Source organism: Frankliniella occidentalis, unplaced genomic scaffold (genome assembly GCF_000697945.3).
Source record: "Frankliniella occidentalis isolate FOCC.00 unplaced genomic scaffold, Focc_3.1 Scaffold18, whole genome shotgun sequence".
Lineage (NCBI taxonomy): Eukaryota > Metazoa > Arthropoda > Insecta > Thysanoptera > Thripidae > Frankliniella > Frankliniella occidentalis.
In genome coordinates this window covers 2,565,709-2,583,651 of record NW_026267148.1, presented here as the reverse complement: position 1 = coordinate 2,583,651, position 17,943 = coordinate 2,565,709, and the positions used below count along the sequence as shown (strand labels likewise).

Below are 17,943 nucleotides of genomic sequence, written 5' to 3'. Positions count from 1 at the left end.
ATCGGGCGAAGGAGAAGAGAAAGCGGTGGTTGTGGAAGAGGAGCCGAGGTCCTGACCGAGCCCCGCTTGCCTCGTCTTCTCGATTAATTAAAAACATAAATCGGCTGTGCATATGGCAGCCGCCCCACACCACAGCGCGCCCGTTCGTTGGTCTCCCGGACTTTTCTCAGCAGGGTTTACGCAGGCTGGCGCTGGGGGGCGCAGGAAGCGGAGAGAGGGGGGACGGACGACGGTCCGCACACGGGCAGCGTATAGGTCACACGCAAAATGTCGCGCCCTTCCGCGATCAGAGCCCCCCAAAGGATCGCTCACAAACCACACGCGGCAGCGGACGAGCTCCTTGACGGGCACCCCTCGAAGGTAGGCAACTGCCCGGCGTGCAACCCACCCCGGCTGGGCGGGATTGCCCCCCCCCCCTCTCTTTAGCGTGAATGATCGGAGAGAAGTAAAACTCACCGGTACCAGGAGTGGTGGCCAGGGCGTCGAGCTGTCGCAGGTCCACGGCTGGCACCGCCGACGGCTCGCCGCGGTTCTTCACGTAGTTCCAATCTTCGCGTAACTTGCGCACCTTTTCCTGCAAAGAGGACAAAAGGCGTCGTTTCGTCACGTGCAAAAGGTGAGAGGGTATAATTAATTTCGAGCAGAAAGTAGAGGAGCTTAAAATAATCTTTGGAAAATTAAATGATACGGAATGTGGTAGATGATAACCAGTACCTGAAGCTCCACCGACACGGGCTGCTTGGCACCCTCACACTCCTTCTCCAGGTTGTTGTAGTTCTCCAGCACGTCCGTCACCTCCATCTCGCGGTCGTACACGCTGGTCTGCTGTCGCCACGAGGAAGAAAGACAATTGTTAACAAGAAGTAAAATATTAAAACTCCACACCGGCGGCGGTCGGCTGGAACTGCGCTTCAGTGCAGTCCGGCTGGTCCGGGCCGGCCCTCACCCTCACCATGATGCTCTCGATGACGCGGGCGCGGTCGGGCTCGGCGAGGTCCTTGCTGATGTTGATGCGCGTGCGCACCTCCATGACCCAGGCGATGACGGCGTCCAGCTGGCTGGTGAAGCGTCGCAGCCCGGCCAGCCTGCTGTCCAGGTACTCGCGGTGCTCGGCCAGCCCGGTGCTGGCCCTGGCCATGGCCGCCTCCACGGCGCTGCTGCCGCTGCTGCTGGCGCTGCTGGCGCTGCTGCTGCCGCCGCTGCTGCTCCCCGTGCCGCCACCGCTGGCCGCAGAGCGCTTCAGCGAGTCCATGTCCCTCCGGTGCTTCTGCAGCTCCGAGTCTCTCGCCTGGAACACCACCACGGCATGGTCAGCCCTCGCGGCGGGGCGGGCTCGGCTCGGCCTCCCAACGCGACACTACTGGGGCGGGCGCCTTCCGCATCACAATACACCGCGCGAACCCCGCGGCCCCGCAATGAAGATGCGCGACGCTGCAACCCCCTCCCCCTCCCCTGTCCCCCCGCCCAACGCGTGTCCCTTGCCCCGCGCCTCCTCTCTCGACACAAGAGTTTATTTTAATCCTTGGCGCCGGGCGCTGCCGCTGCAGGACTCTAAGGCCCAGCCGCCGGTCGGGCTGCAGGCAAGCGCGCGAGACTACGGGGCCATTCTCCCAAACCTCAGGCGGGGCGGCTGTTCGGCTCGGCCGGTCCCACTGGACCTTAGAAATGTAAATAAAAAACAATTTGCTTGATTACCGGGCACAGCGGCGCAATGTTGGGTTTGCCTATCCATTCTAGCTGACCATGTCATCTAGTGTGGCCCCAAGAATATGCAACCCGCACGCACGCCTGCATGGCGCATGGCGTACGGTATAAGTAACGATATGAGGATCTGTAGGCACCCTCAACAATCGCACTAAAAATGTAGCGCTCTAGGGGGGGGGAGTGTAACGATACGCCTGGAGCCCGGTATAGACTTGGGAACAGGCAGTCTAGGACTCTAGGTCTCTAAGAGAGCCGGCGGGCCTTGGAAACCACACCGGAGTCGTGCAGCATTATAGACCCGACCACCCACCTTGACCATGCTGAGGCGCACAGAGAGCGAGGTGTCGTCGGAGGGGTTGGGCGCGGAGGTGAGCAGGTACGCGACCCGGTCGAGGCAGGCCTGGGCCTTGGCCTGCGCCGCCTCCTGCGCACTCCGGACCGCGTCCTTGGTCGGGGAGGTGATTGCCGAGATCCGGTCCCTCTGCGCCGTCAGCTCGCCCAGGACGGCCTGCCACCGCTTGCGCAGCTCGTCCACGCGCGCCGCCAGCTCGCGGCTCTGGGGGTCCTGCTCGGGTCCCGGCCGACCCGTCACGTCCCGGCAGGTCGAGCTGAGATTGTTCATCATGCGGTGCTTCACCGTCACCTGGCGAATTGAAAATCATGATCGTCATAGAATCCGTCACTTTCAGTTTCACTCGTGCCCGTTATTCTACTGTTTGTTAAGATCATTGAGCTAGCGAGTGACAAAGCTGCACCTGGAGAATGCTGTTCTTGTCATTGTGCTCTTTAACTTTTCCTCTTTTTTGTAATGTCATCAATAAAATTGTCTAAAAATACATAATAAGGAATTTCTCACCTGCTTTTCGAGATCCTTCTGCTTGACCTTAGCCACCTCGACGGGTAAGTCAGAATTCTTCCATTCATTGATTACACCCTCTGCGGTCTCCAGCCACTCAGAGAAAAGTCTTGATTCATTTTGGATATTGACCCACACCTCTTGAGCTGAGAGCCACCTCGAGTGCCTTTCCGCATAAGCGCGGTTCACTTGAGCCCACTCCTCCCTCAACTTGTCCACCACACGTCTGACCTGACCTGAAACTTCGGGAACAGATGCTGTGCGAACTACTACATCCCGCTCGTTTTCCACCTTCTCTACTTGCGGCTTGATAGATGAAAGCTTTTCTCGAACAGCCTAAAACAATTAATTACAAGATATCCAACAATTTAAAACATGGGGTAACAAAAAGGGAAAAAAGGAAATTGTCTTTATTTTTACATACCTTCAAAGCATCTTCCTGGGTAGGGAAAGCTTCATAGTCCCTACCACCAAGTGGGTGAGCATTTAACTGCCGAGAAACACTTGATGTGGTTTCACGTATTTTGTTCACTTTAATAACAAAATCTGATGAAATATTGGCCCCTGCAATATCAACCTGAAAGGCACAGTATGATTGTGACAGTGAAACATTCAATTAGAGTGACTACAGTGACAGGTACACTTGGAGAAACATACCACTTTGTCCTGTTTATGATTTTTCTGGAACCTCTGTAATTCTTCAAGCAATTCATCCCAACGAGATGTCAGCGGTTTTAGTTTCTCACTTGCAGACTGGTTGGCTTGTTGGATGTCTAATTCGGCTGCCAGTTCAGAAAGTTGTCTCATCATCTGTTCTTTCTGAGAAACCTCAATTTTTAAAGCCTGCACAGAGAGAAAACAAAAGAAAAATAATATCATGAACACATATGATAGGTTAATAATAAATCAGAAAACCTAATAATAATACTGTGATAATCTTTAGATCACACACATGCAGAAAAACTCATGCATCTCATCATAGATAGATAAATTAGATTAATAATTATTGATTTTGAGGATAGGATTAAGAGGAAATAATGTTAGGCAACCTGCACTGGCTTTCACCATAACACTACCAAACCCTCATAACTTTTAGGGAGTTGAAAACTTCTTATGAACTAAGACGCCAACAGGCATTACCAAAAGAAAGCACACAGGAAGCAGGAGCAAACCAAAAGCAATTTGAAGGGTGGGGGGAAAGGGTGGGGGGAAAGGGGGAGGAAGCCATTCCAAGCTTAAGAGGGAAAACTGTTGAACCTGAAATTTTGTAAACATTTATAAAATTATTGTTGTGAATAAGTCAAGAAAATAAAAGTGTGATGATAAGAGACATCTTGTCTACAACAACATTCAAAAATTTAGCAGGTGGTTGAGCTTCCTGAAGATTTAAGTATTTTCTGTGCTGAATATTCTTAACATTATTTTTTTAAATTGAATTCTCGACTCAGATTTTATGAAAAATCACCTGAAGTTGTTCCTCATCATTGTTAGCATGCTGCAATTTTTTCTTGACACTGGAGAGCCATAAATCTACATCCCGAATTAGTTTGTTCATTTCACGCAAAGTGACTTCAGCCTTCTGGGCTTCTGTCTTTTGTATCTGCAATGCAAATTGATTAACAATGTTACGACACTAGGGTTACTGCATGCAAATGCAAAATTCACACTAGAAACAATTACTTACCTCAGTTTCAGACATAACCTGGCTCCACTTACTGCGGAGTCTATCTTGAGATGTCTTCTTGAGCAAGTCTGCCCGTTCCGGATCAGAGATATGAACCAGTAACACCAAACCATCACCACGGCTTATAAGTGTAGCAGCATCAGAAGCAAGACCAACAATTTCTTTTTCTAGAACCTGGAGTCAAAGCAGAGTTTTAAACAAAATGTACTTTGAATAAAGATCTAAGATAACTAAAAATAAAAAAAAGTTTACACACACCTCAATTCTATGAGTAGGATCTGGCGTCTCATTGATTTTCCTAACAATGAGTAGCATACGATCCATTCGTTCCAGCATTTGTTGTGCTTCAGCCTCAAAATTAATTACATCATCATCAATGTTCTTTGAATCAACTGCTGCACTGACTCGTGGCGTTTTGAAAGCTTCATCTACGTACTTCTCGAAATCACCACTTCTGTTGCTGTCATTGGCATCAGCTACCTTTCCTTGATCAGAAAGACTAGCCTAGAATACAAAATATTGATTTAGAAACCAATAAAAAAACTACCATTAGAGAAGATTTTTTTTAAAGAGAGATAAAATGGAAAAGATTATCACACTGCTTTGTGTATCCCCTACCAACCATCAATGGGAAATCAAAATTATGTCCAGTCTCACATCCTAAATACTTGCAACTTTCACTAATTTTTCTGTGACTGAGAAATCCATAGCTAACAATCTTACAATATACAACTCCAAAATTATGTATGACCAATTTATATAATTTAAAATACATCTTAAAACACTAATAGGGGTAATAATATAGTAACAAAACAAAAACATTTTGTACAGTCTCATGTAAAAGATCAAGTAATGCTTAAAAAGAAACCTAAAAGACTTATTGTTCCATTAGTCACTCATGGGGAAAGACAGGGAGACAGGGATGTACTTTTCCTAATGTAGTCACTTACGCACCTTGCCCTCAGCATATCGAGAGTAGAAGGCAGGATCCTCATCATCCGAACTCGAGCTGTCATCTTCTGAAGTATCGATAATCGTATGAGAAGTCACAGCCGCAATAGAATCATTATCAGAAAATTCTACAACATCATCTGTTTCCTTATCACTTCCATAGAAACTATCTTTGTCCCACTCTTCTACATCCTTATATGATTCAGTCTTTACTCGTTTTATAGGTTCAGAGCACTCTTGTTCCACCAGTCCCTTTTCTGGAGGAACTACTGTTCTCTTTCCTCTACGGATTACTTCGTTGCTAGACGGTCCAGGAGTGCCTTCTTCTATGGGTTTTTTTGTTTTAAGACTATGAGAGTCCTTACTGAAATTTCCAATCAACTGGTACGTTTTTGACACTTCAATCTCTTTCCTTAGGGTAACCTTAGGTTCATCATCTTTCTCAATTTGATCAGATGAATGGACCAGGTTTTCATTCAATTCTTTTCTTCTCCAAGCAGTAACAGTTGTTTCCTCCATTCGTTTCACACGATCTGTCATTTCCAAACAGAGTGGAGGTGTCTCTTCTGGTTTGACTTCAACAACTTGAATTGGCTTCACTAACTCAATACTCCTAAGTGCCTGCGTAGGTTTTGACCCCTTACCCCTCAACAAAATTTCTGAGAAACTTTTAACATGAACTGGAATGGGCGAGACTTTTCTGGCTATAGCAGGAGACTCGGAATCTGTATCAGGAGCTGATTCCTCTGTATCCTCAACAATTTCAACCATTTCAACAGTCTGGGGAGCTTGGTGGCATGAACTGCTAGGATAAACCTCCATGGGTTCTACAGCTGTCACAACTGACTTCACAATTTCTAAGGCTTTAACTTCCACCATTTGTACTCTCTGCTCTCTCGGTTCATGATAGCAAAGTTCTCCAGCACCAGATGATGTTAAACTATTGTTCAGTACTTGTGAGAAGAGTGAGCTGTCTTTAGCCAAACAGAAAGTGTCTTCATCCTTAACACTTTCCTTTTTCAAAGCATTTTCAGCAGAGGCATTTTCCTGCTGCTCAGACATATCTTCATCTACAGTGTTTTCTATTAATCCGAATGCATCATCTAGATCTTCAAAAGCAGGATTACCTATTCCCATCACTGAAGACTGCAATGGCTGTGATGTTTCATCAGGAACCAAGTCCTGTAAAAATAAGGGTGGGGAAATCACATAACTTGACGCAACAGATTGTCTGTGGGCCACAATACTGTGCGTTTTTCTGCAGATAATTTCCTACCACCTCCATCAAGCTGAAGTGTTGTAGTTTGCAATCCCTCATCTCACCCATCCCAGCAGGAAGCTCAACCACCACATCAGGAAAGCATTACAAAAAGAGTGTGTGCTTAATTTTATCTTTGTGCAGTTGAAAATTGGTAAGGAAATGCAATCACCAGATATGGAGAAGGGGTTTGCACATCAAATGCAAGTCAAATGAGGGCCATACATTCACATAAACAGAGGGGTTAACACATTCCGCCTGCACCACACAAATTAATGTTAAATTAGCACAAGATAAAAGCCATAAGTTGAAATGATTTCACAAATAAATGATGAGTTGTTTGTTAAATCTAGGATATAGTTAGTTAAACTCAATTATTAAAGTTAATTTACTCACAAACCTCTATATCTATTTAAATCCTTTCTACAAAATTCCACATGGATAATAAATAAAGACCGCATGATATTTTCACAACTATGCAACAAAGTACAACACATACAAAGTGAAAACATAAATTCTAATCTGATACTACGTTGGTTTCCTTTAAAACTATGTTTTGTAAGACTTGGTAAAAACTCACCACAGTTAAAAATAAATTTTCTCATACTTGGGTACTAAGACAAAATAAGAAAGTGAAAGGTGTTTCTGGTAGTAGGTAGGGTGCAACAATTTGTACAAGTGAGCCGCAATCCATATTGTTAGGAATCAAAACAGTACACACAAGATGAAAAAAGCTGACAAATATCAGCAAAACACAAATTCATTCCAATGGGTGATGGATGGTGTGAGGATGAAAAAGCAGTGTGACATCACAGATAACTGTCCAGTTAGCATGGGCATTCTTAGCAAGAAAACATGTTCAAAGCCATCAACCTTCACCAACACTGAGAAACACATCCCATAGCAACAGAACAATTGGATGCTTGGATTTAGATAGGTATATCAGTTAAACTTTGGTATGTCATTTTTCCTCGCAGATATTATTTTCAGAATAGGCAGAAAATAATATCTGGTAAGACATCAAAACTCACATTATTTAAGCTTTATATTAAGTATTCAGAACTCACACAACAGGTAAACAAGATAATTCATGGATGTGTAAGGGGGGATTTAGTATGTAGATGATTACCTCAACAGTGGTCCTTGTAGTTTGCGCTCTGTCTATCACTCGATCCCATCTCCGCATCACGTCACTCACTCGATCACGTAGGACATCGAGGTATACAGGGTCACAAATTGAAGAAAAAGACTGATATGCCGATTTAACACGGTCTCGCATTGTTTCCCATTGAGGTACTTCTTCTTCCAGTAACTCCTGCAAACAATGCTGAGTTTAACTCCAAAATTAGATCGGTTGGGAGCAAAATTGTGGTAGAGAGGAGAAAATTTCAAACAGAATTTTCCAGATGGTGAGTGTTGTGAGTAAATGCGTACAGGAAAAGATTCAACCTACATCTTAACATTTATATAGGATATTTAGATAGAAATATTATTTACCTTCAGAAATGCTCTCTCAGATTCTAAGTCTCGCCTTGCCATTGGAAGTGCTTCTCTCTCATCTAATTCTGACTCAACCATATCCATCCACTCATTAAGAGCAGGTATGTCTTTATGCATACTCAAGGACAGTTCTTGAGCATTTTCAAGGGCTGTTTTAGAATCAGCTATTTGCAAACCAAGCTGAATTTACAACAAAAAATTATTTATAAGATTAATTACTCAAAGCTTACTCAAAACTAAAGAAAAATATGGTTCACTTCTCAAGGATCTGCATTTTTCACCTTATTGTAGAGATCTTTTAGGGCATCCAATTTAGAACTAAGCTTGATTGGATCAATCATGTTGTTGTCATCTACCATTTCTCGACCCCTCTTCAATATTGTTTCTACATCTCCCTTAAGGTCACTAAGAGTGCAGTAGAATCTCTGCAGAAATATTTTAAAAGTTGAGCATTAACTTTGTACTTTATGAACAAAGGTAAGTTAATTTAACTTTGACTCTGACCGTGCAATGTTTCAGCTGGCCTTCAATTCCTTCCAGATCATCTGAAGCAATATCTAGGAGACAAGTAGCCTCTTCTACCCCTCTCAATTCTCTGAGCACCCTCATCAGACGTGGTTCAAGGTCTGAAGAATTTGATTGAAAGAGCTTGAATCTCTCTTGAACTTCGTTAAACCGTTGCTGAAGTAAATTAAAATAAAGTAAAATAATTACATTTTATATCAAATAAAATTGATTTTTAACAAAATTGCAACAAAGATGCTGAGACAAGATTCCCACTCACCTCTAGCAACTGCATCTGTTCTTTCAAACGTGAGGCTGCCTCCAGTTTGCCAGCTTTCTCATACGAAGACACCTGCTCACTCATATCTTTTAATGTATATGCTTGGATTTCAAATTCATCCACCAAACGCTGATAGGAGAATCAAACAAGAATTAGTAGTGCAAAACCTAACTTTGCAGATTCTTTTGACCTCTATCGGTAATATACTAAATTGTGGGAACATTTCATCTTGGTAGATAATCAAGTGAAAACAATCATGCCTTTCAGATACATAGAACATCCATCCGAATTCAACATGCAGAGACTTACTATAGACTATTTACAGGCCTTACAAATAAGATCACATGCAATATATACAAGATACTAAACCCATTTTATACAAACAAACCGACTAAACACTACTCACACAAAAAAAAAATTGAATCATGTTCTTATATTTCCAAAATTCACCTAATCCAATATTAGAACAATATTGAATCTTGAGTGTGTTTGAAGTAAACAAATGGTAGTTGTGAAATTTGTGTAAAAAAATAGTTTAAAAAACTCACAAAACTTTCAAAACAAAACCCCAAAAAGTGAATGATTAAGATAAGAAGTAAGGAGAAGAAATGAATATTCAAAGGGGTTGCAGTAGTTAAAACATAAAAGATTCAATGATAAATAATTACATTATGATAGTGCTGCTAGCTACTCTGTTAGGCAGGCATATTGCTTCTCTAAACTACAAGAACTGGAGTCCACAGTCAAAAGGGGCATACAACATTGTATTCCTTTACATTTGTGGAAAATACATTTTTCAACACAAACCTGATCATCTGGTAAGTCATCCGCAAAAATGTCGTTTTGCAGACGAGCTGTTAATAAGGCATCTACTTGAGTTAACCACTCTTGTAGCTCCAAGATTTGACCTTCAGATTCCTGTGCTTCAGCAGCGGAAACTTCTAATAAGACTGTGCGGTCTCTAGCCTATTAACGCAGGCAGAACAGAAACAAAGCAATCAGACACGAAAACAATCTACAAGATATATAATCATCACTAAGCCAGAACCTGAAAAACATATATTATTGAAGCAATTAGCCCACTTCTAATCTTCATGTAAAAACATCAAAGGTCTCTCTGGCATCAAAATTTCTTTGTTGTCAAAGAAAAATTGTTTATTGTATAGACAGAGGTAGAAGATAATTGCAATACACTAAAAAGCAAGCTACTCTCTAATGGCAACCTTCTAACACATACAATACATGAAGATAAGCAAAACCAAGAATCACAAATGTTTGTTTGATCCGCCATCTAATCTCGAGCATATCTATGTAAAGAATAATACTGGTGGTAGTGGCAGCAAACCTGAATTATGACATGAAGATAAGTGGTCACTGCCATAACCCAAAGAGCAGCTTTCCTCATATCAATATATCCACGGATCTGCAAAATTCCGATACCAATGCCATGCAATCCACCCAAAGGACTCCCTGGCCATAACATGCCACATCTGTAGCACTTCATTAATTAACTTATTTTTTTGAAACAACATGCTACCCATCACCTTTCATATTGCACATCATTGGCTCGATAGCTAAAACATCTCTCTAGACCAAAGGGGGGAAAAGGCATTTTAATGAGATGATAACTAATAACTTACCTGTTGACTTAGAAGATTCCAACGATCAGTAGCAGCAGCAACTTCAGCTTTCACCATTTCAGACATAACTCCATCGTCCTCCAAAGCCTTGCCAATTTCTTGAATACGAGTCAGTCTAGCATCTGGATGATTGCGGATGTAGTTTTCTAAATCCTGAAAATACATAGGCAGCGATTCCACACAGGAAACTTGGGACAGAGCACAGTGCTTTGCAACGCCCACAGCAGCTCTTGCATAGAGAGATGCAAGAAGGATCACAGCAAAGTTGTTATTGCTGATAAAATTAGGAAAGCTATTTTAAAAGCATTAATGCATTTCAAAAGACAGGGAATATTCCTTGATCCAATTTAATGTGAAGCAAAAGATATGAGATAGTTGCATGGCAGTGTGAGCCCAAAACCAGAATAAAAATTAAAAAATTACATACATCTAATTCCTCTGAGATTTCCTCTGCATCAGCAGCTGATTTCGGTGACTTTCTAAGTCGTTTTTCTAATTTATCTAGCCAATCCATTTCCTGAGCTACAAGTGCTGGATAAAAAGAAGTTTGTAAGACTGAACATATAACTGAATTACCATCTCAATGAAACATCTACAATTATGTAAATCTTGGTACCTTTGAATTCTCCATACTGATGGGAAGCATCTTGAAGGACACGATATTTTTCAAAAATTTTGTCAATGACTTCTGTCCACTTGGCATTTAATTGAGTGATACGACGAGCCAATTCTTGGACAGAGGGACCCTCACTGCTCAACATTAGATCATTACCTATGGTGAAGGAAAACAATGAATTTCCAAGAGAGTGAGTTCAAAGTTAGCAATACATAAGCGATGATTATGTGAGAAAGGATATAAATTATACCAATTTCATTTAGTTGCCTGAATGCCTCTGTGCGATCATCAACTTTCTGTTTCAAAGATTGGTATTTTCCCTTCAGCTGGAATAATTCTGCAGAAGATGATGCAGAGCCGAATTCAGGAATTTCTTTTTCAAGATTTGTCAGCCAGCTTGAGAACTCTTCGATACCTTTGTTGACCTGGAATTATTTAACATTAAATGAGCATACATTTACATTGGCATCCACACATAGCCCATGAAAGGCAATTATGGAAACTGTGAACTGTACTTACAGTTTGACTCTTTTGGTGTGCTGTTTTCAAACCTGCATTATGTTTCTTTGCACCCTCAACTGCTTTCTCCCATTTATTCATGAGCGCCTCATGCTGAGAATTCAAGTGTGCACTAAATGACTCAGATGCATGTTCCTTCAACTTGGCAAGAGATGCCGTTATATTCTGAACATTACGTTCAAGAGTCTCAATATCATCCTGTAGTGCCTATCAACAAAAGAAAATTTTAAAATAAATTGGTCAAAAAGTCAATTCAAAATAAAATTCTACAAATAGTCGATTTAAAAAAAATATAAAGCATTCAAAAGAGGCAGTCAACATACATTGGACTGCTCAAGTTGAGCTTCTAAGGTTTCTAAGTCACCAACAGGAAGCTGTTGTTCAGCTTTTAAAAAGCTTTCAACATCTTGAAGCCATGCAGTCAATCCTGTTACCTCCTCTGAGAACTGACGCATAGTGTCAATATCTGAAAATAATTGGCACAGTAACAGTAACAGCTCTACAATATTTGTCATGGTACAGCAATCGATAATAAAAAAAGAAGGAAACCACCACATCACAGCAAGGGCTGCAAAAGAAAAAAAATTAAGTTCAACTTACAGGGTTGCAACTTTGTTTGGCGCTCATGGAGAATAGCTTTAATATCACTGCAGTGGGTAGTCAGCTCTAATAAATCTTGACCATCTGTGTCTGTACTCATCTTCTCAATTTCTACTTCATTCTGTTTAAGTTGCTCTTCAAGAAGCTGTGTTGAAAACAAGAAAAAATAAATTGCCAGATAAACATTCTCTTCTGAAAAACAAATGCTGATAAATAGGCCCTGTAATTACGTATGAAGTGTTCCATACCTGGAATCGCTTCAGTTGTAGTTCCATCACGGGGAGTTCAACCAATGCCACGTGATCAGAGAGAAGAGTACTTTCGGCTGAATTCACCCATTCTGTCAGTGCTTTCATGGCTGGAGAGAGCTCTTTCACTTGCTTCATAACAACATCAACTGCGTCTTCCTTATCAACAGGTATGTTTCCACCGCCACTTAATTTTGACTGATGATCAACATATCTGAAACCATTACAAAGTGAATCAGACAAATCTAGAGTAGATTCACAAATATACTGGGTGGTAAAGAAGTTTACCTTTGCTGTAAGAGCATCCACTGCTCTCCAAGTTGGATGACATCAGTAGCAAGCTGCCTATCAGTGTTATCATTTTCTGAAATTCTTTGAGCAACTTGTTTAAGTCTAGATAATCGGTCATCTTGCGATCGCATTGATTTCAATTTGACTCTTATTTGGTCTGCCAAAACAGATGGAGAGCTTGACTTGGGTGAAGTTTCTGTTTTCTCTAGCCATTTCCGGTGTCCCTCCAATAATCCTAGGATGGCTGAAAGTTCACTGTTGACAGTTGCCACATCCTGGTGGTATTGAGCAGCCTGACAAGCTGACTGTACGTTGGCAGACAGCTGAATGAGACGTTGTTCAGCACCCATCCATTTCTGTTGTTCATTATAGACAGACATATCATCAGCTCCATCAGCTTGCATTTCTATAGTGAGTTCCTGGCCCAGTCTAGTTAATTTCTGAAGATCAGATTGTCGAATTGATATTTCCTGAGCTGAATCATCTAATTTTTGCCTAATCTCAGGGGCAAGATCATGAATGGAAGCTGCAACTTGTTCTAAAAGGGTCTCAGTTCTTTCCATAAAGCTAGCAAGCTGATCCAAAGCAGATTCAAATTTAACTTTCTTCACAGTGCCAGTTCGACGTCTCTTAGGCTCACTGGCAGCACTAGTGTCTTTCTCTTCAGCTATTCCACCATAAAGGTTGAAGTCAAAGCCAGAGTCACAAATCTAAAATATTTTAACAAAAAAGAATTTTGAAGAAATATGTTCTACACATAATTCACATGTTGTACTAATGTTATATTTCAATAGAAGAAAGAAAAACATACCCTTTGAGCTTGCACTTCAATGATTTGTGACAAAGCTTCCCATTTGTCTTGAATTGTTTCAATTTTTCCTTGAATATCAGCTGTCCACCCTGGAGATATTTTTAAATCCAGTTGAGAAGTCTCTTCTTGTAAATATTCTAGAGCTGATTGTTGTGCATCCATCTCTCGTCTTGTAGTCTGAAGAGTTTTGATTCTTTCCAAAACCTACATGTGAAGAGAAAATTAATGGTAGGAAGAGGTAGATAACAAAAAGATACAAAAAAAAAAAAAATACATTTCAAAAAAATAATAATTAGATGTTATAATATTTCTATTTACTCATACCTGTCCAATTTCAAGGGCAGGATCAGCCTCCATTCCTTTCAGAAGCTTTTCTTTAGAATCTAGCCAAACTTGGAGTAGAACACATCTACCTGAAATGTCTGCCCAGGAATTGTTAAGCTCCTTTAAACGTAGCCATCTTTCCTGAGTCCATTTTTGGATGTGTGCCCATCGCTCATTGAGAGCTGTTAACTGATCTTCCATATGAGACTCTCCCTCTTCAGAAAAAAAAAAACACAATTAAACATTTGAAAATGAGATACTTCATTAAAGGATCAGAAACACACCACTCACCACTATCTGGGTTGTTGTCATCTACAACAACCACCATTTCGGACAAACTTGCAACCGAAGCCTCCTGCTTTTCAAGATCTGCACAAAGTACTGGATGCTGCTCAACTTGCCTAACTAAATCATTAAATGTTGGACCGATTTTTGCCATTCGAGATATTCTGTCTTCTGTGACAGTCAACCACTGTCTGAAATTATCTAATTCTTCTTGTTGCTTTCGCATCAAAACTTCATGAATTCTAAACACAATGAAAATTATGTTAAGTGTGGAGATAATAGACAAACTTCACGGTACATCCTCATAGGTTGTTATTCTTACTTTGTCTGACGTTCCATGGCCTTTACACGCAACTCCTCCCATCTTGTGTTCAATAGCTTCATTTGGATTCGAACTTCATCTTCTTCATCTCGTGATAGCCCACCTTCATGAATGATATGTGTGCCCTCCTCCAAAACCGAACGAACATCACTTTGATGTCGTGCAAGTTCTAATAAAAATTGCTGGAAATAAATTGAAAACAATGTTATAACTAAAAGTGTAAATAGAAACCAAGGATTGAAACTTTTACTCACTTCATGAGTATGGAACTGCTCTTTTATTCCTTGTAAAGGTCCTTCCACTGTTGGAGCATTTGTAAGTCTATCCTCAGCTTCTAAAAGCCATGTAAGTACATCTTCAAGGGCTCGCTGATAGCCTGACAGCTCCACAGATACATTTGTGGCCATACTAAGAGGCCGAGAAGTTGGAACTCCAAGCATTCCAGCACTCTGTACAGACAGGAACGATTTATGAAGAAAACAGAATTATCACAACTTAGGAGTAAACCCACATAAAGAAATACGAACAAAGGCATCCAGTGATCTCGTTTCAACTACAGGTGAGGCAATAGAGCTGTTGTCGGAGTGGATTGAGAAGTCAAGGCAGTTTGCATCCATTTCAGAATGAGGTAAGGATTGAAAAAGACACATGACATACATCATTACTGATTTCTTATCTGGTTGAGAAGTGTTAACATCTGTAAAATTGAACAGAAATAGAAAAGAATAGTTAGAAAATCTAAGATTAAGAGTTGTTTTTTTATTTTATTTTTTATAAACTTAATAAAAATTTTACCTTCAGGATCCAACAGCCTCTCAATGCCATGAAGTTCTTGAGCTAGCCGAAAAGCATGTTCAAGTCTGGCATTAGGATGCATCTTAGCAACAGCAGGAAACTGGAAAAGTTCTGAGTGCCATCGATGGACTAGGGCATTAAAGGCCAATCCATCAGACCATGAAGTACTGAAATTTTTAACATCCACTCCAGGATAGTTTTGGGTGTTTTGCCTACACCAAGCTAATAAAGTTTTTTCCAAATTTGTCTGTTGAAGTTCAGACATAAGATCTTTCAAATGATAGTGAACCTAAAACATTAAAGGAGAGATAATAAGAAATCATCAAAAGTAATGGATCAGCATGTACAGCAAAATCTGTGAGACAATTCATAATTTCCACAAACCTGCCAATGTAAAATGATACTCCAAACCAGCCCCAAGGTGAGTTTAGTGCTGCCATCGACAATATCATTGCTACTGATATTGACTAATTTAACCTGGAACAGTATTCAAGTGAGTCAAAATTTCTTGTTGGTATCTTGTTGCATGCTTTATGTAAATTTGTTAGACTTACATTATTTTGTTCAAGAATCTGAAGAGCTTTGTTGACATTATTTAAATGGTGAACTCGCATTTTCCCCTTCTCACGTTTCTAAAGGAACAAACATGTTGTAAGACAAAATTAGATTAAAAACTACAAGAAGGAAAAAGGGTAAATTATAATTTTAAAAAAGACCTACGTATTCTTTCCCTGTAAGTATTTCCAAAAGGGTGAGCAGATGATTGCCATCTTGGAGGTCTTGGAAAAGATCTGTGATTGGTTGAAGGTTGCGCTGAAATACAGAAATAACTGGTAAGTTACACTCTCAAATAGTATAGACTGAGCATGACTATAATGATCTACTTCATAGTAGAATTTATGATGAACTTTGTTGGGTACCTTGGCTAACTGGGAATTGATCCATTTTGCAAAGGTCTTCTTCTGCACATCCTCCCTCTCATCTGAAACAAAAAAGCAGTGCTTACCAGTTAGATTTTCAAAATTTAACTTCTTTGAAAAAATACACTCTCACTAATTATTCCCAAACCCTAACAGCCAGTACAGAGCCAATACAAATGATAGAAAATTAAAATTAGTAGAGTCCAGCCAGCATTTTAAAATTAGATTCGATTTAGGGGATGATATCTTTAAAACTTCTTTCTATTACATGACAACAGTGTAAGTGAAACAAATTAACTAATTGTATGAATGAAAGCTCTGCCAAAAGCTGAGCAATGCCAGGTGCACCTATTGGCACCTACTCTGCAAAGGGGAAACTTGGCACCAGATCACAGGCAACCAGTTGGTAAGAAAAAGGGCACAAGGGCAAAGTGAAATATCCAAAATTATAGGCTTTTTAAAAAAGAAAGAGACACTTAATCATACCGTGGTAAGCGAAATCCTTAAAAGAAAGATAAAATTGAGCTTACAGAGTTGCTCTCCCGCCTTATTACAATTATAAAGGGTACCCGCCTGATAACTGTCAAATGATTCACAGACCTGTCATTTCTGACATCCCAGACACTGACAATGGCAGCAATAAATTATTATTTCTCTTGAGTTGTAAAGTTTTATCCAATACAATAAAGGCGTTCGTTCCAATTGAAACATAGACGGAGAGGAGAATTAAGTAGTGAGTCAACACAAACTTCAAGACAAGCTGAGGTTATGGATGACCCCATTAACCCAAACACTTTGGTGCCAGGTAAAAGATGCGAGTCAAACTGGTCGGTTTTCGAATGTGCCCTTTGCATACAGAATCTATATATTCTGTAACATTGTATCAGAGGCTGGAGACCAGGTCAACGATGTGCCAAACTGTGTACGTGGGTGCAGGTACGGTTCAACAGGTGCTCCAGCCGCTATGTAAACAAAGGTACCTGGCCAAAATTTGAGACATCCAACGGGACATCTAGCCGCAAAGTAGTCCAAAAGGGAACTTACCGATGTAAACTCCCTCCATCGATGAGTTTACAAGTCATGTATGGATAGGAAAACTATGATTTATCATCGGCTTAATCTTGAGCTCGCGGACTTAAGCTGAGCACAACATAATTTTGAACTTCGTTAAGGACTATAAGCTGGTGTTCAAACGATTACTTGCTCAATTACTTGAAAGCATGACAGACGAAATTTTCTGATTTGAATCGATTATTTTGAAATCTACAATTCAAAACACCGGCAAGGCAAAATATACACGCACACGAAAGCATAAACAACACACGCACACACACCCAAACAGACACACATGGGCGGTAGCATAACAAAGCGAAATTTCCTAGTATCCTCTGCAGACACCGAAAGAGATGCGAAGGGAAGAAACTGAGCAAACGGTAGTTCCGTTTTCTGTTCTCAATGCATTTCTTCTTGTGTAAGCTCAAGGGTGTCTTTTCGTAAATAGCCAGTGAAAAAAGAATTTGGAAGTTTATCTGGCGATGTTGGCATTAAAGGGAGGGGTCGAGGAGGCTCTCTGGAATGGGGAGCTTCCTTAAGCCACGTTCTATTTCTCCGGATTATTGCTTATCGACCGTAACACCAACACTTTCAGAAGAAAACCGATGGGAAACATATTCGAGACGCATAGCCTATTTGCGAGAGACAAACGAGTAAATTTCCAAGACATGCTCCAAGGTTTGGCGTCACCTCATCTCGTTTGACCGATAAGGTCTCGAGTCTATCCCTACCAACAAATAGTAACACCCACATGTGTCCACTTTATCTCAAATGTCCAGACG

The 17,943-nt window shown here is 40.9% G+C and overlaps 1 protein-coding gene across 1 annotated transcript in view; it reads right to left on the bottom strand.

Moving 5' to 3' along the window:
• Positions 1-17,943, bottom strand: part of LOC113207601 (dystrophin, isoforms A/C/F/G/H) — a 192,270-nt gene that overhangs the window by 164,156 nt on the left and 10,171 nt on the right. The window contains exons 2-38 of the mRNA XM_052264317.1: positions 16,109-16,170; positions 15,909-16,001; positions 15,743-15,820; positions 15,573-15,665; positions 15,189-15,477; positions 14,921-15,090; positions 14,648-14,842; positions 14,394-14,575; positions 14,078-14,313; positions 13,787-14,001; positions 13,463-13,666; positions 12,649-13,361; positions 12,361-12,574; positions 12,113-12,257; positions 11,836-11,978; positions 11,513-11,719; positions 11,244-11,418; positions 10,994-11,149; positions 10,805-10,908; positions 10,378-10,530; positions 9,545-9,703; positions 8,738-8,866; positions 8,458-8,634; positions 8,235-8,378; positions 7,951-8,133; positions 7,583-7,780; positions 5,199-6,377; positions 4,503-4,748; positions 4,245-4,418; positions 4,026-4,160; positions 3,218-3,403; positions 2,985-3,137; positions 2,561-2,896; positions 2,015-2,347; positions 953-1,288; positions 715-825; positions 457-574 (exon numbers count right to left, since the gene is read on the bottom strand). Coding sequence (XP_052120277.1) covers positions 457-574; positions 715-825; positions 953-1,288; positions 2,015-2,347; positions 2,561-2,896; positions 2,985-3,137; positions 3,218-3,403; positions 4,026-4,160; positions 4,245-4,418; positions 4,503-4,748; positions 5,199-6,377; positions 7,583-7,780; positions 7,951-8,133; positions 8,235-8,378; positions 8,458-8,634; positions 8,738-8,866; positions 9,545-9,703; positions 10,378-10,530; positions 10,805-10,908; positions 10,994-11,149; positions 11,244-11,418; positions 11,513-11,719; positions 11,836-11,978; positions 12,113-12,257; positions 12,361-12,574; positions 12,649-13,361; positions 13,463-13,666; positions 13,787-14,001; positions 14,078-14,313; positions 14,394-14,575; positions 14,648-14,842; positions 14,921-15,090; positions 15,189-15,477; positions 15,573-15,665; positions 15,743-15,820; positions 15,909-16,001; positions 16,109-16,170 — 8,124 coding nt within the window. The remainder of the gene's footprint in view (positions 1-456; positions 575-714; positions 826-952; positions 1,289-2,014; positions 2,348-2,560; positions 2,897-2,984; positions 3,138-3,217; positions 3,404-4,025; positions 4,161-4,244; positions 4,419-4,502; positions 4,749-5,198; positions 6,378-7,582; positions 7,781-7,950; positions 8,134-8,234; positions 8,379-8,457; positions 8,635-8,737; positions 8,867-9,544; positions 9,704-10,377; positions 10,531-10,804; positions 10,909-10,993; positions 11,150-11,243; positions 11,419-11,512; positions 11,720-11,835; positions 11,979-12,112; positions 12,258-12,360; positions 12,575-12,648; positions 13,362-13,462; positions 13,667-13,786; positions 14,002-14,077; positions 14,314-14,393; positions 14,576-14,647; positions 14,843-14,920; positions 15,091-15,188; positions 15,478-15,572; positions 15,666-15,742; positions 15,821-15,908; positions 16,002-16,108; positions 16,171-17,943) is intronic.